The sequence below is a fragment of the Caretta caretta genome, chromosome 26 (assembly GCF_965140235.1).
Source record: "Caretta caretta isolate rCarCar2 chromosome 26, rCarCar1.hap1, whole genome shotgun sequence".
Lineage (NCBI taxonomy): Eukaryota > Metazoa > Chordata > Testudines > Cheloniidae > Caretta > Caretta caretta.
In genome coordinates this window covers 13,935,927-13,957,776 of record NC_134231.1, presented here as the reverse complement: position 1 = coordinate 13,957,776, position 21,850 = coordinate 13,935,927, and the positions used below count along the sequence as shown (strand labels likewise).

Sequence of the window (21,850 nt, the reverse complement as noted above, 5' to 3'; positions counted from 1 at the left end):
TCCCATCCCCACATAACCCTCTCACTCAAGCGTGGTGGTGCTTCCAACCTGGGCTAGCTGGCTCATCTGGGGCTTGGGGTTAAGCCTGAGTGAGGCTTTCACTCGGGCTGGTAGCCCACCTACTTTGTAGTGAGGACACAGGCTAAATCACTAGTGCTGATAGTCCTTCAACGCCTTCCCCGTGCCCAGAAGAACAGACACATCCTGCAATTCACTGGGAAAGAATCACAGAGCTGCTCAGCTGACCACAGCACAAAGAACCAGGGCTGCGTCCCCAAGTGTCCTAGCAACACCCCCAGGGGAGTGCTGCCCCAGTGAGGGGCCACTTAACTTGGGCAGGGCTTTGCAGAGCGGCTGCTCAGACCCAGGTGCCGCTCACCCCAGTGAACCCTGCAGTGAAGATGGACCTGGGTTGTGCATGTAAGGTTGAGGCTGATAAGAGCAGGCTATTGAATTAGCATTGCCCCGAGCAATAACAGTCTGTTAATGAATCTGGTTCCAGCCGCAGATGGGATTTGCGCCTTCTGTTTTCCAGGCCTGGGCAAATCCACTAAACCTAACCCCAGGCCCTGGGGACCAGCTGACAGTGTCTTTGAAGTGTGGCTTACCAGTGTCTTTTCTGCCCCTTACAGGCTCTCTGGCCTCCAAGAGTAAAAAGCCATGTGTGCAGTACCTGCCCATTGAGAAACCCTGCGATAGTCCTGCTTCCTCCCATGGCAGCATGTTGGATTCGCCTGCCACCCCATCAACAGCCTTGGCATCGCCCGCTGCCCCAGCTGCCACCCACTCTGAACAAGCTCAGCCCCTCTCGCTCACCACCAAACCGGAAGCCAGGGCCCAGCTGTCTCTCCATTCAGCTGCTTTTCTGTCCAGTAAGGCTGCCGTCTCCTCCTCCAGTCTTAGCAGCCCGTCGCCTCTTCTCTCCAGACCCATTCCGTTTGCCACAATGACCCACACGGCTCTCTTGACCTCGCAGCCTTCCTTCCCGGCTGCCCTTCCTTCCCCGCAGGCTGCCCTGGCAGTGCTGCAGGCCCAGCCGCTCTCCCTGGTCACCAAGCCAGCTGACTAAGGAGGAGCCGCCCTCCCCAGCCATCCCTGCTGTACATTGCTGAAGCCACAATCGAGATTCAAAAGCAGCCAAACCATTATTGGTCAATATTTGACCCTTTCTGAACTCTTGTAAGTGGACTCTGGAGGAAGGTGCTTTATGCTCGGAGCTGTTTCCAGTAGTCGATCTAAAGACCGTTTTTATTAAAAACAAACAAAAATCAAGAACAACAAATATCCCACGCGAGCCAAGGCTGAGCGGTTTGTTCCTGCCTTTGTCTCAGCCATGTGGACTTGTAAAGATGGAGCCTCTCTCTGCGGTATTTGCAGGGTGGGTGTCGCTAAATCTGAGCGGTGCCCCACCCGGGCAGCATATGCCAGCCAGCCAGCCAGGCTGTCCCATTAACAGCCATTCCCGGCGAGCCTCAGTCCCAGAAACAAAATAGAAACGCTGGACCCCTGCCCCAGAAAAGGGCCAGCTCCCCCTCAAAGGAAGCCTACATCCCCCAACCTGGAGAGGGCCAAGACTCCTGCCCCCAGCCTCGAGGGAGTGTGACTTGCCAGGACAATGCCAGCACAATCTGCCCCATTTCCTCCCCTGATTATTTGGTGGGGGGTGGGGAGCGGAGGGGGTTAAGTCTATGGGGAAATTTCCCTCTCTAATCATGTTTTTACAAAAGGAAATAAAACTGCAGCTGCAACTTGCTGTGTGAGCGTGTTCAATGTGGAGCCTTCCCCAGAGAAACATCCCCCTCAGCCAGCATTTCTTCCCTTGGGGCACTGCCCCTCTCACCTCCTTGGGCCAGTAACACGGAACAGCACCTGTCCTGGAAAGGCGGGCGAGGGGGTGGAGTGGAAGAGGGGGTTATCTGAATCTCAAGGTGCACTAAAATGTTCTGAGAGATTCAGTTTCTCCATCCTCAGGAGCTCTTTGCCACCCCAGCATATACCGTGTCTCGTTATCTGGCAGAGAGGGGGCATTTTAGGGGCTCGAGTTACATCCCAATCTCCAGCTGCTTTAAACCCTGTTAGGATGCGGTTCTCCACACAAGAACCCTACTAAGCTTGCATTGCTCTAGAGCCTGGCAGAGATTGAGGAAGGAAGAATCCAGCTGTGAAGACACTGATTAGGAAGGAGGCATCTGCAGGCAGTAATGCTCCAAACACCTGGGAATTAGGGGCACACCTTCCCTAGATTTTTCTCTGGTAGTGCCAACAGCTCTGGGAATGGAGCACTCTGGTCACTACATGGTCTCCCCTCTCAGCAGCAGTTGGGCAAATAGTCATATGTAGAAAATAGCCTGACTCACCCCTGCTCAGCAAGGCTGCCAGTTTCCATTCCTAGGGCAGCAGGACTGAGCCATTTGGTAGCCCTGTCATTCCAGGTGCTGCTCTTTTCCAAGACTTGCGGAGGGGAGAAGAAAATGCCCCTGCCCCAAGGAAAAACAAACACAAACCAATATTTAAATTAATTACAGAACAGAATCCAGCATCCAGTCTGTCTGCCTAGGTGTTTAACCTGCCCAGCATGCCCCATCAGGCACACACACTAAAATCCTATTGTTACTTTAATACAATGCATTTGCCTAATTAAAATCACAGAAAGCCAGGCAATGTAAATATCAAGGCCCCAAGAGCAATATTAGCTCAATCGTGGTTGCAGCCTGTCTGTTTTACAAGGGGCATCTCGCTGCACAAATTGGGATAAATTAGGCTTTAGATTTAAACCATAAACCCCCACCATTCTTTCCAAAATGCAGACCAAACAAAAAAACTCATTATGGTAAGTGTGTGATAATGGCTCATCTCTGCACCTGTCTCCCAGTGCATGTTAAACTAGCTAGTGAATAGCAAGTTCTCATTCACTTCTTGACATTAACCTAACATTAGAGTGGGCTGAGAATTTTCTGTCAATGATTTTTAGTGGAAAATGCAGTTTCCTCAAAATCCAAAACTTTGTGGGAAAATGTCTACGTTGCCAAAATATTTCAATTCTCCATATTGTGTTGATTCAACATTAAACTGCAACAGCCTGAACTGCAATGGTGCTTCATGGGATTTGTAGTTTGGGTGTCTTGTGCCTCTGTTCTCTGGGCTGAGGTCCTTGGCCAGAGTACATCTCCCATGATGCACTGCAGTTTCCCCTGTGACAGCTGTGTGGTGCACCATGGGAGATGTAGTCCAGCCAAGGAGCCTGGTCCATAGTGAACAATGTAGTCTGAAGCAGCCAAACTACAACTCCCATGAGGTACTGCAACCCCATTGATGAGTGCAGTGTAATGTCAAAGTGTCTGAAAACCAAATATTTTGAAGTTTTCCAGGATTTGTTGCATTAAAAATTTTTTTTAAAAAATGGTATTTTGATTTTTCATCCCGATTCGGGATGAACAAATGTGGAAATATTTATTTTCCTGTAGGGTGGAAATCTTGACTTTCACTCAGCTCCGTTCCTCACTCATCGTACCTGTCACACGTGCTTCCTTACTCTCAGGGTTCTGGGTTGGTTTGTCGTCCTGTATTTTGACAGGATGAATCATGCCTTTCCCCATCCCCTTTGGGAAATCCCTTCTCCCAAGAAGCTGCAGAGGAAGGGGTAGCTTCTCTTCAGCACTTGGGTGCTGTAGAAGTCTCTCTGCAGGCAGAGGGGTCCAGGTCTTTTTTCCTCATCCTTAAGAAAAAGGGAAGACCGAGTCCAAATTCCTGGGATCTTGTTTGAGACAAGTACGCCCCCTATGATGCTATTGGCTTCTCTAAGCCAAGACTGATCTGTGGCTCTTGACCTTGAAGACTCCTATTTACATATCCCTACCAGGCCAAGCCACCAAAAGTAGGAGAGTCTCCATAGACCAAGAGCACTCTTGGGGACAGGGATCATCTGTGCTTGTACTGTGCCTAGCATAATGGGCTCCTGGGTCACGACTGGGGTTCTGAGGTGCTACGGCAATATAAATAATAAAGGGATCACTCTGCACAGATATTAAAGCTCCAAAGGGCTTCACCAAATGCCTGGTGGTGGTGGCAATTCCTTGATTCGTGTATATCCCTACCAAGGCAGGTAACAAGAGCATAATCCCATTAAAAGTCAGGTCCATGTTCTGCTTTGTGCTCTAGGTCTGAAGCCAAAGCATGAGTCACTCCAGTTTAGCACATCCCAACAGGGGGTTAACTCTATACCTCACCCCAGCAGAGGAACCTGCATGGCGTAGCCCCCTAAAGCGGATAAGCCAGCTGCTGGGCTAAGCACTGTGCCCCTCTGATCTCTCAGGGAGGAGGGCCCATCTGCTGGCACTGCTTCAGTCTGGGGCTGGGCCATGTCATTGTTCACCTGGGAGCCCCACAGTGCCTGAATCTGGCCTTGAAACTGATAAGCATTTCCGTCCCAAAACAGCTAACAATTCATTTAAAGGTTCTCCCTTGCTTTCAAAGAACAACTTTAACGGCTGAGAAGGGACAGAAATTCCTTCACAGGGCCAATGCCCCTGAGGTCTGGCGTGACCATAATGCCTTAATTGATGACATCCTGCTAGTGGATTGCACAGTTGTGAGCTCCAGAAGTGAGGATTACAGTGTTGCTAAAAATGCACTTTGTAAAGAACACAGGCAGAATTTTGGAAAAGGAAAAAACATCGCTTTTCTTTTCTTTTTTTTTTTAAAGCTGTCCCGAGCAGCTCATTTTCAGCAAGGCACGTCTGGGTCACGTGCACCCGTACTCTTCACAACACGAGGAGCAGTCTGCAGACAAATAGCTTCTTGAATTAGATTTCATGGGAAATTAAAGGCATGAAGAGACCTGTCAGAATAATTAAAGTCTGAACCCAAGCCAGACAGCTTCAAACAGATGTTGGACTTCAGCAGGAGAATATTTCTTTGTTTTACTCTGCATTTTCCCATACGGAAAAGGAACATCTGTTCGGGTATTTCTGCAGCCCTCCCGAGCTAGGTTAGATTTGGATCATACCCTGCGACAAGAGAAGCAACTGGCAAACTAGCCTTCGGGCCAAATCCTCTCCAGCCCAGGGCAGCTCACTTTGCTTCACATTCTACTGGAGAGGAGGGAAGGAAACTTTCATTGTTGGACTGCTCTGTTCAGACACGAATTTTTTAAAGCTGAATGTCTACTTAGCTGTGCAGCCTACAGTCTGAAGCCAGCAATGGAGTTGGTTGAAAGTTTTCTGCCACAACTGACTTTTGAGGAAAAATTGGGTTTTGAATAAACTTCCACTTTTCGCAAAAAAATGTTGATTTCCCAGGGAAACCTTCAATTTTTCGGGGGGGGGGGGGGGGAGAGAACAAACCTCGAAATATTTGGAAGTGTCGCTGTGGTTCCTCTTGGGAGCTGTAGCTTGGGTGTCTCCATTCTCCTTTGAGGGTCAGACTCCCTGGCTGGACTACATCTCCCAGGATTCAGCATGGTCTGGGACCCTCCCCTCTCCCATGGTGCACTGATGCGCCTCTCTACGGGTGTAGTGCATCATGGGCAATGTAGTCCAACCAGGGAGCCCAGAATATAGAGGACAATGGGCTGATGACGCACCTGAACTACACCTCCCATGGGGCACTGCAATGGTATTTACAATTAAAAAAAAAAAATCAAATTTCTGCCAAAAAAAAAATCTAAATTTTCAACAGGGGTGGGGAGGGGAACTTTTTGACCAACTCTAGCCAACACTGGGATGCTCCCCAGACTCCAAACCAGAACTCTGAGTGGCCTATGCAGGCCATTTCCCTGGACAGCTCTAATTTCTACCAAGCATGTTCGAAAGAGGCAGTGGCCGAACCCTTCCCTGTTTGCGATGTGGTGTTAGGTAAATGACCGGCTGACGGAATGCACAACCTTGGCTTTGGATCAAATAAGAACCATCCCGGTGAACCCGCTCCTGATTTTTTTTTTCAGGGTTACAGAAGCTGCTGCTTGGTTAAACAAAGAGGGGACACGGGATGTTTACATAGATACAGACAGAGGGAGGCAATAAAGGGGATGATTGCTAGTAGGGCATAAGCCCCCTGAGGGACCCTCAGCAGAGATGGTATCAGGAGCGGGGATGCCGCTGCCTAGCTGGTTTTAAGGTTGCAGATGGGGACTGCCCAGGCAGAACTCAAGACAGTCGCGAGGGAGTAGCTGCACTAATCCTGCTGGGGAGTAATTTGAATAATTCAATATAATAATTTAAAGGGTGTGCGCGGTGCTGAATTAGTTGGGCTGGGAAATCGGCACTGTGCTGCTGTAGCAACTGTCTTTCAGCGAGGCAATAACTCATTCTTGGGCCCTATCGGTCCTGACCATGCAGGAGACCGAGTACGCTGGGTCGAGGGACCCGGCTACAGAACCAACTCTGAGAGGCGATCAGATGAAGCCAAAGTCTGAGCGTCTTAGAAGATGCTGCAGAACCTTTCTGTTCAGAAAAATATTTCTAGCTTAAGACTGACCCCCCCTGCCAACACACACACACTTCTGCCCCTAAACCTCAACCTACACAAAAATAAAAAGTAAAGTAAAATCTAGAGAAATGCCCCCAATTAAAAACCCTTCCCCAAGCAGAATTTTAACTCTGAAAGGGAGAAGAAGTGCCAAAGATTATGAAATCCACTAGGGACTTCACTGTTGCTATTGACTTTATGTGAAAGGCACCCAAATCCCGTGATGCTGGGTGGCAGGATGAAACCCTAAAATAGATTCTGATCTGCCTACAAACTCTGAAGAGCAGATTCCTCCTCTGTTATGTGGCACCAAAGGAGCAATTCCTCCCAGTCCTTAAATCAGGCTTGGGGTGGTGTTGCCATTTCCAATTTCTTGTGTCACCATCTAAAGCGTCCACCTTACCTTACGGTAACATGGTTGCTTGGTGCACTTAAGAGCAGAACGGGGTGGAAAAAGGTGCGGAGTTGCAAGAGAGATAAGGAATCCCCAGGGAGCAATGAGCTGAAAAACTCGGGCCAAGACTGAGGTATGAGCATGAGGGACGTATGCAAAGGCTGGCGTGTCAGCAGGGCCAGAGCCATGGAGAGACTTGACAGAGAAAACAAGGAGGCTGAATGCGATGTAGAAACAGGAAGGAAGCCAGGGCAACCATTTGTGAGGAAGTGGATGTGCAACCGAGTCAGAGTGATGGCGAAGGAAGATTTTTGGCCACAGCGTTTTGAATAGAGTGGAGGGGGAAGTAGCCAGGATACGGGAGAAGAGGCAGCTGCAGGGATCCAGGCAGGAGATTCCAGGCTGGGGCGAAGGGGCAGCCATTTAAAGATGTTGTAAAGGGAGATGTGTAGGATGTGGCAAAAGCCCAGATGTCCCAACAGAAAGATGGGGAGTCACTCAAGTGGAGTGGCAGCAGTGATACGAAAGGGAAGGGAAGGAGGTCAGGAGAAAGGATGAGGTGGTCAGGTATGGCCAGGGTTAGGCTGAGGGAAGCAGAGAGAATGGGTGTCTGGGGAATAGTGGGGAAGACGATTTGGGAGTCATCCCTTGGAAGGTGGTAGGTGAAATTCTGAGTGGAGGAAAGTGCTCCCAAGCACCTGGGAGGAAGTAGTGAGGAAGGACCATCAGCAGCCACCAAGTGAGCGGAAGGAAGCTGGACTAGCCCAATTTCTATAAGTCCTTGGCAGGTCACCTTTACACTGGCAAAGCAGCTTTGCATTGAAACTCCTTATGAGTTGCCAGGATTTTCCAGAAATTCCCTACTTGGTCTCTGCCCCAATGGGTCTGGGGTTTTGGCAGTCAGTCCCTGCTTCCCTGAGTGAGTTCTGACACAGACCTTTCCTGCAGTAAGAAATTCAGAACCATGGGGACAGGGGTGGGACGGTGTTAGATACGGCTAACGCAGGACCATCTCAAGTAGGAAACGGGTTCTGGGCAGCATCCTTGCTGGGGGCTATGATATGATGGCATTGCTCCAGTGCTTCTGCTGGCACAGAAATCCCATATGGCCCAGTGAGCCGGGAATGCAAAAGCCGCGAGGCACAGCACGCAACCCTCATGCGCCACATGTCCAGCATTCAGGGAGCCGCAAAAGGAGGCAGAGCACGCTGGTGGCTGGGAGGGGCCCTGCATCCGGTAGTCAACTGTGAGCCAGCTGCTGAGAAATTCCGACAAGGAGTCCACGATATAAGCATCTACCCACAATCCATCCTGAGCCCCTCCTGGTGCATGTCAATGTACAGCTGGGCTGGCAGCATATAACAGAGAGAAGGCTGGTGGGGAAAGCTGAAGAGTAAATTCCCTGCATTTCAAGCCTTTGGGTTTTGTTAAAGGAGAGCACCCTAATACTGCCCTTTGTTTCTGGCCCTCCAGGCAGTTTGCAGCCCAGGGGGCGGCGCTCCCAGGGAAACCAAGCTGAATGCATTTCTCAGGTGAGATTCAGGGAGCCTCACAGCACAAAAACTCGTGTTGCAGCCTGGGAACCAAGTTTCCAGTTGCCTCCAGCACGACGACCTCACCAGAGACAGCGATGCAGCTACCCAGCAAGAGAGCCCCTTCCCAACAGGTTGCAACATTGTCCTTTAACAGAGGCAGAGATTCTGCCAGGAAGATGTTACTCAGTGCCAGGACCCAGCTCCGGGTACATTCAAATCCACATTTAGGCCACTCAGCAGTAGGCCGACTTTCAGAGATAAGCACCCACAACTTCTGTTCAATTCACTCGGTGTTCTGAGTGCACAGTACCTCTGGCAGCAGGGTCCCTTAGCCACCTAAGCAAATGTGGAGTGTGGTCCTTCCCTTTAGTCAGCAAGGTGAAACTGGTGGTCTCAACTGTGAGTCTCGAGCTGGCTGATCACATGGTGCCGGCTTCTCATTGCTAACTATTAAATTGTGTGGCCTAGTGGATTGAGCACAGGACTGACAAGATTTGGGTTCTAATCTCAGTTCTGGCCTGCTGGGTGTCTTGGGCAAGTCATTGTCCCTCCCAGTGCCTCAGTTTCCCCATATAGCACTTTGAGCTACTGATGAAAAGTGCTATATTAGAGCTAGGTATTAACAACTATTCCTATTAATATTAAAAGATGTTTTAAAAGTATTAAATACATCGCTGATATTAATTTTCCACGTAAGCAATCGCTATAGTGCCATGGAGATGTATGGGATTGTGAACAGGAGGGGGAGATGGCTGATGGGAGTAGCTGTGGTCTGTGCCATTAAGAATGGGAGGGCAACTGGTAGGGTTGCCAACTTTCTAATGGCACAAAACCAAAGACCCCTGCCCTGCGGTCTGTGGGAAGGGACTCCGGGCTGGGGCAGGGGGTTGGGGTGCAGGAGAGGGTTCGGGTGCAGGAGAGGGTTCAGGGTGTGGGGTCCCTGCAGCCCCTAGATGCAAGGGCGGCCAGGGAGGCTCCGCACGCTGCCCTCATGCCTGCAGGTGCCACCCCCGCAGCTCCCATTGGTTGCAGTTCCTGGCCAATAGGAGCTGCTTAGCCAGTACTCGGGCAGGGGAAGCACACGGAGCCTCCCTGGCCGCCCTTGCGTCTAGGGGCTGCAGGGACCTGGCGGCCACTTCCGGGAGCCACACGGAGCTAGGGCAGGCAGGGAGCCTGCCTTATCCCCAGGTCCCCGCTGCACCACCGACTGGACTTTTAACGGCGCCACCAGGGTCCCTTTTCAACCGGGCGTTCCGGTCGAAAACCAGATGTCTAACAACCCTAGGAATTGGCAGCTGGGTGATGGAGAATGGGAAGGGAGGGGTTTGTGACAATCCCAGTATAAAAACATGCTCTATGCTATGAAAATGTTTGAGGACCCCAGCTCCAAGTAGGGGGATTTGCACCTCATGTTTACCACGGGTGTAAGTGAGTCTGCAAATATGGAGGTCGAGCTGAGGCCCAGATGAAAATCCAGCCCATCGTATTTATCTGTGAAAGCACACAACAATTACCACTAAATACACATGGGGGCTATGCTACCAAAACAAACAGCTTGCAAGACATTCACTTCCACCCATTGCAGCTGCCTTGGCTTGACTAGCTGAAAAGCATGTAGGCCCAAATCCTCAAGGTATTTAGGCACCCAGTTCCCACTGATTTCAAAGGCAGTGAGGGGCCTAAATACCTTTGAGGATCTGGGCCATAGGGCTTTGTTGCGTTTTACTGCCCTTCCTCACTGACCAGGCATTTGCTGTAATTTGCTGTAGAGCCCAGCTCTGGGAGCTGGCCAGTGTCTCATTAAGAGCCTGCAGAGAGTTGTTGGAGAGCTTGTTCTAACCCCTGGTGAGCGGGGTAGCATGTGCGAGGCTGCTGGTTGTTTTCTCCAGCTTTGGCATTAGGGTTACTTCTGCCACCTCCACTCCAATGGCTAATTGCAGCCATCTTGATTAAACACCCCTCTCCCTCAGCAACACCGGCTGTTCACTAATTGAAATGCCTAATGAGGTCCCAGCAGGCTCCTGCAGAGACAGAGCTAATGAGGGGCTCCTACGTGAACCCAGCTAACGGCACAAAATGAAACGAAGACTTCCTTGAACCTGCCTTTTGTGGAAGGCGGAGTAGCGGGATGCCAGATGTCCTGCTTCCCAGCTCCACACTCCAGGGCAAGGCTGGCGCTACCCGGATTTCGGCTCGCCTGCCGAAGCAGCTGGCACAGAGGCAGAGGCTACACTGCGTACATTTTAATTAGCATCATTAAATGCATCTATTTGCTAATGGTTTCTCCTTTTGATCTTTCCTTCTGACCAGCTTAGCCCTCTAGAGAGGGGTCCGGCAAAGGGGATGAGGGTGGGTTCAGACACTCTGAAAAGGTGAAGACATTATTATTTCCCGAGTGAGACTCTACCAGCCGACTGTGGCCAATCAAGCCTGGCCCTGCCAAAATGCCACTCAGTAAGCCTGGTCTCTACAGCACGCTAACTGCAGGGACTGGCAGCCCCCAGGGTACTCGCATATTTCCACAGCCCATGGAAAGAAACCGTCTCAGGCCATGGCATTCCATGGATGTGTACAAGGCAGGCACTGCATGTCCCAGGACCGGCTGCACGCATGAGACAATTCCGTCCGGCTGCTGAACGAAATGGCAACCTCGCGCGCACCGTTGATGTGAGATTGCACCGCCTGGAGGACGTCATTTTGCATGCCAGTGCATAGACGTGTCCCCACATGCTACTGGCCCCGGGAAAGAGGAATGCCAATAACATTCCTGGGGAGGAGATTTGTGAGATGACAACCTTGTGAAGCCCTCGGACCACCAGGGAATTATAAAACTCTCCCCCACCACTGCGGTCCTTTGCCTCTGAGTTAAAGAGCTGGGGAAGCAGGGACCCTTTGGAAAGTGCCAGTGGCTCGGGTGCTAACCTAGCACTTGGGCATCCTGGGTTCAAGTCTCTGCTAAGCCACAGGCTTCCTGTGTGACCCTGGGCAGGGCACTTAGGCCCAGATCCCAGATACGGAGGTGCCCTCTGCCTCTTTAGGCACCTCAATCCACCACTTAGGCACCAGTGACATTTCCAAAGCTGCTGCTCAGCTGCCCCCTAACCTCATATGTGCCTAACTCCCCTAGATGCCTAAGTTTCCACCAGACACAAAACCAGCTAGGGGCCGATGCTACCCCACTGCTAACAAGTTCCTCGGAGCCCAAGCTCAAGCTGCAGGAGCTCTAAAGCAGGATTCTCAGACTAGCTAGGGGAACACCTACCTCCCAGTGGGGCCCAATCCTGTAGGCATGGCTCTGAGCAGGTCTAAGCCCCGATACCTGCCAGCCCCTGCAGCAGGAGGGCTGGATACTGGCCATTTACAGGTGGGGGCAGCACAATACCCACACAAAGAGCAGCTGGGGGCACAGGGAAACAGAGCGATCAGGAGACAGAGGCAACCGGCCTACCTAAGTAGCTGACCTGGCTCAGGTACCTTACTCCTAGCATGGGTTCATGGTTGAGGACCCTGAGTGGAAGACAGTGCTGATCTCTGGCCCATCAGTCTGCTGCACCACGTCAGCCACTTTGGCGCCTAAGCCCCCTTCTCCCTACCTCTCTTCTTGGCATCTTGCTCATTTCCCTGCTCAGCGGACCGGCTTCTAAAAATCCCTTCCTTGGATACCTAGCTCTCCCTGTGCATCCTAGCTTGGGGCACTGGGCCTCCAAGGGGTGAGGCACTGAAGCACTGAACAGGGCAATGCCTACATGCCTTTAAAGATCTGGGCCTTAGTCTCTGAACCTCATTGTCTAATGTGCACAAGGGAATGTCACATGGCTGGCCCTTTAAGGGAGTCAGCTGCCCAGCCTACCTGGGACAGGCTCCACTGAAGGGAATGAGCCAGCTCCGCCTGGGGATGGTTAACTGCCTAAGTAGCTGGAAGGCAATTCATTAAATAAGGAGCACCTGGGCCTAATTAAAGGCTTCAGAGAGCTCTAAGGTAAAGAGAAAGGAAGCTCTAAGGGATGGAAGCTCCCAGGGAGCCTGAACGAAGCACAAAGCTCAGCTCTCTAGACAGGGAAACTGAAAAGAGACCCTGAATATTGCAAACAGGGGAAAGCCTGCAGAGTCCTCCAGATAATGGAGAAGGCTGAGGCTGGACAGCAGAAAGAGCTGCTGGAACCCAGAGACTTTTGGTCTGGGACTTTTGAAAGTTTTATCTGGGCTCTGAGATAAGTCTTTAAACCATGGCACAATTATCTAGTTCTTTTAACCCAGCTATTTTTTTGGCCTTCACAACCTCCCATGCCAATAAGTTCCACAGGTTAATTGTGCATTGTGTGAAAAAGGACTTCCTCGTTTGTATTAAACCTGCTGCATATTAATTTCATGGGGTGACCCCTGGTTTTTGTATTCTGGGAAGGGGTAAATAACTTTTCTTCACTTTTTCCACATAATTCATGATTTTATAGACCTCTAGCACAGGAGTGGGCAAACTATGGCCTGCGAGCCATTCTAAGCTGGCCTGCAAGCTCCAGCTGGGGCGCAGGGTCGGGGGCTGCACCATGCGGCTCCCCAAAGCTGTGGTATGGCCCTACTCCGGCTCCTACGCACTCGAATCAGAGCTGCAGGGGCGGTGCCTGCGGATGGGGCAGCGCGCAGAGCAGCCTGGCCGCGCCTTCCTGTAGGAGCCGGAGATGGGACATGCCACTGCTTCCAGGAGCCGCTTGAGGTAAGCGCAGCTCAGAACCTGTACCTCCTAAGCCTCTCCCCATGCCCCAACCCCCCTGCCCCAGTCCTGATCCCCCTCCCGCTCTCCAAACCCCTTGATCCCAGCCCAGAGCACCCTCCTATACTCCAAACTCCTCATTCCCCAACTCAGAGCCTGCACCCCAAACCAGAGGCCTCATACCCTCCTGCACTCCAACCCTAATTTTGTGAGCATTCATGGCCCATCATACAATTTCTATTCCCCGATGTGGCCCTCGGGCCAAAAAGTTTGCCCACCCCTGCTCTAGCTTATCCCTACCCTTTGTCATCTGTCTTCTAAGATGACCAGCCCCAATCTTGTTAGCCCCTCCTCATATGGAAGCAATTCCATACTCTTAATCATCTTTGTTGCCATTCTCTGAACCTTTTCCAGTTCCACTGAATCCTTTATGAGATGGGGTGACCAGAACTGCCACATGGGGGTGCTTGGGAGAGGAGTGCTGTGAGGTGCTCAGATACTATGTGAGCCAGATAAGTGCTAGGGATGATTTGTAAAATAATAAACCCCAGAACTGTTTCACCTCCTCTTAGCAACTAAATTTAACCATATTTTATATATATATATATATATATATATATATATATATATATATATACACATACATACACAAAGCTTTATTAGCTGCCATTTCTGCAGGATAGGGCAGGATGGAAAATATATTCTCTCTGTGATCATTTGTTGTCCCCTGGGAGAGGCCTGATGATAGGCTATGGTGAAAGAAGTTGAGTGAAGCAGCAGAAAGGAGTCTGATGGAGCAGACCTTGGCTGCTGGTTATAGAGTCCCTGGACTGGAACATAAGGTAGAGGGCAGGCTTGGGTTCCCCTACCAGCCACCAAGGGGGGGTTTCACACCACCTTCCGACGTAATGGGATAAGGGCTTTTAAAAGCCCTGAGAGGTGAGGGTATAGGGACCATGGGGCTCCCAAGTTGAGGACTGAAAACCTGATTGTAAGGATGTTGGACTTCTGTTATGTCAGACTTTGTTACCTTTGAAGTGTTGGAACTAAAATGTGACCTGGCCAGAGGACTGAGTCATGAGAAGAGGCAGAAGTGTGGGGCTGGAGTATCTGTTGGTAGGGGACCCTAGAGAGGAAAGTGCTCCCATGCTCTACTCAGCTATGAGGGGGCATACCTGTGGCAAGTCCACTCTTCTACAGTGATGGACAGACAGTTAAGCTTCATGTGGTCTTCAAGCTAGAATTTTGATATATCTATTCTTTCTGGGCTTTTGAATGCAGGTAAGGCAGAGAGGTATCCCAAATTTGACCTTGAACTTCTCAGTCAGCTTTCAGCAAAAAAATCAGTTCAACAATTTTACAAAAAGATTGATTTCTCCCATGGGCTGGATATGATCAGTTAGCAGTAGTGTTGAAAGCCAGGCACGAGAAGTAATTCTTCTGCTCTATTTAGCACGGATAAGGTCCCAACTGGAGTACTGTGTCCAGTTCTGGACACCACTCTTTGGGAAAGATGTGGATAAACTGGAGAAAGTCCAGAGGAGAGCAACAATAACTAAAGTTCTAGAAAACATGACCTATGAGGAAATAATTGCAAAAATTGGGTTTGTTAAGCTAGAGAAGAAAAGACTGAGGGGACATAACAATCTTCAATGTAAACGTTTCTTATAAAGAAAAGGGTGATAAACTGTCCTCCCGTCCTCCGTGAATAAGCAGCAACAATGGGCTTAAATTGCAGCAAGGGAGATTTAGGTAAGACATTAGGAAAAACTTCCTAACTGTAAGAGCAGTTAAGCACTGGAACAAATTACCTAGACAGGTCATGGAATCTCTGTCACTGTCAGGGATGGTCTAGATCAGTGGTTCTCAACCAGGGGCACATGTACCCCTGGAGGTACGCAGAGGTCTTCCAAGGGGTACATCAACTCATCTAGATATTTGCCTAGTTTAACCGACTACACAGAATGCACTAATGAAATCAGTACAAATTAAAATTTCATACAGAGAATGAAATGTTTATATTGCTCTGTATACTATACACTTAAATGTAAGTCCAGTATTTATATTCCAATTGAGTTTATAATTACAGAATATGGTAAAGGTGAGAAAGTAAGCAGTTTTTCTGTAAAAGTGTGCTGTGAACACGTTTTTGTATTTTTGTCTGATTTTTGTAAGCAAATAATAGTTTTTAGGGGAGGTGAAACTTGGGGGTATGTAAGACAAATCAGACTCCTGAAAGGGGTACAGTAGTCTGGAAAGGTTGAGAGCCACTGCTCTAGGTGTCAGAGTAACATACTTAGTCCTGCTTTGTGCAGGGGACAGGATTAGATGACCTGTCAAGGTCACTTTCTATGAACGTGGATGTTACCTAGGGTCACCAGTTCTGTTTATTAAATGTTAGACAGAAAAAAAAAATGCCCAAGGCAAACAAGTGCACTGGAGGGTCCCAAAGATTTGGCCTGATATCACCTTGCACACATTATTCTGGACATGATTCTGCTCAGTTACAGGCTAGGGGATCTTCTTCAATTAGTTGAAAAGATGCATCTCTTGCTCTTGAGCAGTTTCAGCAGAGAAGAGAAATTTGCTCTGGTAGGTCACCAGAAAGGATGGATTTGACAAATCCTTTTGACCTAAATTACTGCTTTATCATTGTACTAGAAAACCAAACAAATTAAAACTCAGCACTGAATTAACTTATGAATAACTGATTGTTTCCACAGTGTGACTTCACCTGGGCCTCCCGGGTGTGGAGGGAGGAAAAAGGGGGTAGACAGCAGCACATTCAGCAATGTTTATTTGAAAGATTTCTAGCACATCAGGCTTCCTGTGTGAATTCATTAGGATCAGCTGCGAAGTGGAAAGCTAATTTTCTGCCTTTTGATTATGGAGAAAGAACTGCTGACTCTCAAAGAGGAGCCAGGTCAGTAGGAAGGTGTATTGGTCTGATTCACAGATGTGAACATAACAAAGTCCCAGAAAAACTTTCAACACATAAATGCTACTTCTGCTCCTTGTACTAATGGTCTGAGCAAAATTGGGGAGGAGGGTGTGACCCTGGCAGGCCAGGTGCACGCTCATGCTAAGGCCCCTAGCCCCCAACTCCTGAATGCATAAGCTGGGAACCAGTCTGGCTCACCTGAGTGTTAGCATGGTTAAAACAGATCTGAGGTTTATGAGAATGTGTTTAGCCTTCATGAAATGTTTGTTGGATTCTCCATGTAGTACTCTCTCTTATAACATCTGCCCCTCATGTTGTAAGGTTATACTGACTGGTTGCTTTGATGACTAAGGGTATGTCTACACTGGAAATTTCAAAGCGCTGCCTAGGGAACGCTCCCATGGCAGTGCTTTGAAATGCGAGTGTGGTCCATGAGGGGATTAGCTCAGAGTGCTGGGAGCATGGCTCGGCGCCTGTCTACACTAGCACTTTAAAGCGCTCAGGGGGGTGGTTTTTCATGCTCATGAGCCAGCAAGTCAGAGCACTATAAAACGGTAAGCGTAGACGAGCTCTTATACAATTACAGAGGTTTACAAACAGGAAAGGAAGCATTCATTAAGGTAAAGGCTGGTTTCCTACAGAAGATGTTGGCTCCTGCACACAGGAAGGCCCATTGAAACCTTGAGCCATTGTGAAACAAGTGAAATACTTTGTTGATTGCCCCCTCCACACCCATGAAGAATTGTTGTCCCATCAGCTTGAACTCTGGGGGAAGGGAATAAAAATCCTTGACAAGAAGGACTGTATCTCTGTGCTGCTTGGACTTGGAGAGGGCAAGATTTCTAAGCAAAAGTAAGGGAACCCCAGTGGATTAGCCCTAAAGGACACGGAGCTTGCATAAAGAACAGGAGGACTTGTGGCACCTGAGAGACGAACAAATTTATTTGAGCATGAGCTTTTGTGAGCTACAGCTCACTTCATCAGATACGCATCCGATGAAGTGAGCTGTGGCTCACGAAAGCTTATGCTCAAATAAATTGGTTCGTCTCTCAGGTGCCACAAGTCCTCCTTTTCTTTCTGTGGATACAGACTAACACGGCTGCTACTCTGAAACCAGAGCTTGCATATTACAACAACAGCTTCAACCACCTTCTGAAGCCAAAGACTAATTAATTTGTGTATGTTTACCTGCTTTAACCTTGTAAATAATTTTTTCTTATTTTAGTTTAGTTTATTCTGAGACTGGCTATAAGCATTGTCTTTGGTGTAAGATCTAAGGTGTAATTGACCTGTCCTTTAGAACTGGGAGTAACCTGGATATTATTTCAGAGTAACAGCCGTGTTAGTCTGTATTCGCAAGAAGAAAAGGAGGACTTGTGGCACCTTAGAGACTAACCAATTTATTTGAGCATAAGCTTTCGTGAGCTACAGCTCACTTCATCGGATGCAGACTGTGGAAAGTGTAGACAGGATGCATCCGATGAAGTGAGCTGTAGCTCACGAAAGCTTATGCTCAAATAAATTGGTTAGTCTCTAAGGTGCCACAAGTCCTCTTTCTGGATATTATTGTGATTTAAGTCACAACCAACCGGGTGGTGTATCTTGCTTCTTAACAGCCTGCCCCAAGGCTAGTACTCATATCCTGAGACAGCTTGACGGGGGTACCTCCCAATCTACCCAAGTGGCATCAACACTCAGTCTCCAAGGCCATGCTTTTGACAGCATCAGTGTCACAGCAACAGGGGGCCCTTTAACTGAATACAGTAACATCCAGCTAAAGCAAAGGCCAGGCAGACCCACCTTGCTAGCCATTCAACCAGCCCTATTGTCTCCCTGAAGGCCTTTGCAAAGAGAATTAGAAGTATCATCTTAGGCTACAACACGCTCCAAACTGCAGAAGGACTCATGAGATTGCTAGGCATTAGAGGAGGAAACGGTCACAAAATGTCAATGTTTCAGCCAAAAGGGCTTGGCTTTTTGAGGCACATTCCAGCAATAAATCCACTGTTTCAACATTGCCTCCTGCCCTTTGGCCCTTTCCCAATTCCTTCCTTCCTTCCTCTCCCCTCACTAAAAGTTAACTTAATGGAAGGACAGATCAACAGAGTGTTAGAAACTCTGTCCTGGCCCAACTTGACCACCAATGGGCACCACTAATCTGGCTTTTTGTGGGTAGGCTTTAGAAAGGATACAAGTTCATGGCTTTGAACAGGAGAGTAGTTGCCATGTTAACTTTGAGGGTGTGAAGGAGTGTACTCACCATTGGTGTGCCACCTCATGGAGGGGTGTGAGACTTAGCAGCTTTCTCTGCCCACGGTTGCTGGGGTCCCACGTTGGTTTCTCCTCCTGTAACTCAGCCCTCCGGCCAGGTCATGATTTAAGTTCATCCCTTCTGGTGTAACAAGATCCAAACTCAAAGGAACAAAAACTCTTCTATCCTTCAATTCTCTGCAGAATATCCTCCCTGGCTCCGCAGCATTCCTCCTCCTCCACAGAGCGCTGCCTCCCAGGGGTTTCTCCCCCAGAGGCCCAGCTACTCCTGAGCCTCAGGGCTTCTTCCCTAAAGCAGGCCTGGGAGGAGAGAGCCTTTGAGAGTCTCCTTCTCCACAAAGGAAAGGAGTGCTTGTGGCACCTTAGAGACTAACCAATTTATTTGAGCATAAGCTTTCGTGAGCTACAGCTCACTTCAGCTGCCCTCTCCTCTGGTACAAGCTCCTTCCTGCAGGTACTTCTGAGATTCCCTTGCCCTTTAGTCTGAGCATCTTCCAAAGCCCAGCTTTCTAACCTTACTCCTCTTTCAGGGCTTTAACTCCCTTTTCAAAGCCTTCTCCTGGGTCCTACCCTTCTTTCAGGACCTGCAGCCCAGGGATATTCCTTTCCCTTACAGCTCAGCTTTCCTGACCCTTTGAACAGCTTCCCATCAAGAAAGGGTTCTACAGTCTATTTTTTCCACTGGACCACCACTTCTGGCCCGGCCCCTCCCCAGCTGGGTCTCATCCCAAATTGGCTGTGGCCCCTCCTCCAGGTGCAACAGGATGCACTCATTATGCTCTCCAGCTCCTCTTAACCCCCTAAGTACTGGTGGGGGTTTATACCCTATCAAAGGGTGAAATTCTAACCCCATTTAAGTTAATGGCAAGACTCCCAGTAAGGTCAACAGGGCCAGGATTTGGTTTGAGAAAGTTTAACACAAAGCAAAGATGATTTTGTTAGATGACTTTTAATGCATGGCCACTGATAACCAAAGATGGGGGTGGGGGCGAAATCAATATTCAAAAAGACTGAACTAGACAAACTAACCTGCTAACATTTTAAAAAAGCCCCTAAGGGACCAACCATGCACAGCATCTTGGAGCCAATGAAGCAGGCTCATGCTGCGGCTCTAAAAACAGCTGTGTAGTGGTTTATCATAGAATATCAGGGTTGGAAGGGACCTCAGGAGGACCTCCTGCTCAAAGCAGGACCAACCCCAACTAAATCATCCCAGCCAGGGCTTTGTCAAGCCTGACCTTAAAAACCTCTAAGGAAGGAGATTCCACCACCTCCCTAGGTAACGCATTCCAGTGCTTCCCCACCCTCCTGGTGAAATAGTGTTTCCTAATATCCAACCTAAACCTCCTCCGCTGCAACTTGAGATCATTACTCCTTGTTCTGTCATCTGCCACCACTGAGAACAGCTGAGCTCCATCCTCTTTGGAACCCCCTTTCAGGTAGTTGAAAGCAGCTATCAAATCCCCCCTCATTCTTCTCTTCCGCAGACTAAACAATCCCAGTTCCCTCAGCCTCTCCTAAGTCATGCGCTCCAGCCCCCTAATCATTTTTGTTGCCCTCCACTGGATGCATTCCAATTTTTCCACATCCTTCTTGTTGTGTGGGGCCCAAAACTGGACACAGTACTCCAGATGAGGCCTCACCAATGCCGAATAGAGGGGAACGATCACGTCCCTCGATCTGCTGGCAATGCCCCTACTTATACAGCCCAAAATGCCATTAGCCTTCTTGGCAACAAAGGCACAACGTTGACTCATATCCAGCTTCTCGTCCACCGTAACCCCTAGGTCCTTTTCTGCAGAACTGCTGCCGAGCCATTCGGTCCCTAGTCTGTAGTGGTGCATTGGATTCTTCTGTCCTAAGTGCAGGACTCTACACTTGTCCTTGTTGAACCTCATCAGATTTCTTTTGGCTCAATCCTCTAATTTGTCTAGGTCCCTCTGTATCCTATCCCTACCCTCCAGCGTATCTACAGTAACTCCCCCGAGTTTACTGTCATCTGTAAACTTGCTGAGGATGTAATCCACGCCATCCTCCAGATCATTAATGAAGATATTGAACAAAACCGGCCCCAGGACCGAGCCTTGTGGCACTCCGCTTGATACCGGCTGCCAACTAGACATGAGCCATTGATCACTACTCATTGAGCCCAACAATCTAGCCAGCTTTCTATCCACCTTATAGTCCATTCATCCAGCCCATATTTCTTTAACTTGCTGGCAAGAATACTGTGGGAGACCGTATTCTTTGCTAAACTCAAGGAATAACACATCCACTGCTTTCCCGTCATCCACAGAGCCAGTTTAGGTTCTGAAGCCCAAGGAGGGGGCCCATAGAAGCCTAAATCCCACTGACTGTTTGACTCCGGTACCTGTCTCCCTCAGCACCTCCCTGGACCAAGAACTGTGCAGGAGAGACCCACCATTCTCTGGAGGCACTAGGGACCTTTGGACATCTAGAGAACTTTCTACCATTTTGATTGGCTGTTTGTGCCAACCTTCTTGCTCCCCCTTCCCCACAGACTCTTCACCTAAGCTTCACTCCTCACCTGCCCCTCTTACCTTTTCTCCCCAGCTCTGTCCCTCTCAACCTCCTTCCTCTCCCAAGTAACCCCTCACTCAAAAAAAGTCTCACTAACATGCCATTTGCTACCATCCCATAGTTTGTGTTTTCTCCCTGTGTCTGCCTTGTCTATTTAGACTGTAAGCTCTTTGGCGCAGGGACTGTCTATCACTCTGTTTGTGCATGACCTAACACAATGGGGCCCCACTCTTGATTGGCCCTTAGGCATTACTGTAATAAACATGTTAAACAAAAAAGTTTGCCTTGGGCCACAAGATGGAGCTGTTTTACGGTTATGGATAGTGCTCAAAACTAAATGTGGCAAGGCCAACAGCGACCATTAGATGGAGCATTTGACCGCTCAATAAATGGAGAACGATTTTTCAACCTGGGATTTAACGTTACTAGAACTATTTCCCCTTCCAATGCTATTTCCATATTCTCCCCCCCTTTTTTTTGTGCTCCTAATTTGCCTCCTCAAGACCAATTCCCCATGAGGCGATCGCTCAGGTTGCTCTTAGCACTAAGATAATTAAACTGTATTGGGATGAGAATGGGTCACCTGCTGCTGAATAGACCAGTGTGAAAAGTGTCCCTTGCTAACGATATCCCATAGATGCATGCCTTGAAACTTACCTACACATAAATATTGTACCCATTTAACCACACCAGTATAATTAAAGCATACTCCCTGCCTAATGTAGAAACAGTTATGCTGGTATTAAAATGCTTTATACTGGTATAGCTTTTTGCATATGGGAAGGCAAATTAGCTGTATTGCTATAAGGCACCTTTACTCCGATATATGTGTCCATACTAGGGATTGTAGCAGGATAACTATAAACTGGTGAAAAATCACCCCCCAACTGATAGTTGTACAAGTACAAAAATTGTCTGTTGACTCGGCTTTGTGAAACACTAATGAAAATAAAGGGCAACTCTCTTGCTATGCGTAGTTGGGTCTCTATATTACT

The 21,850-nt window shown here is 48.8% G+C and overlaps 1 protein-coding gene across 3 annotated transcripts in view; it reads left to right on the top strand.

The window, feature by feature from the left end:
- TCF7L1 (transcription factor 7 like 1) overlaps nt 1–1,748 on the top strand; it is a 104,574-nt gene extending 102,826 nt beyond the window's left edge. For all 3 annotated transcript variants that reach the window (XM_048829475.2, XM_048829474.2, XM_075123397.1), the window contains one exon: nt 633–1,748. In XM_048829475.2, the coding sequence (XP_048685432.1) occupies nt 633–1,069 (437 nt within the window). In that variant the 3' untranslated portion in view covers nt 1,070–1,748. The remainder of the gene's footprint in view (nt 1–632) is intronic.
- The last annotated feature ends 20,102 nt before the right edge of the window (nt 1,749–21,850 follow it).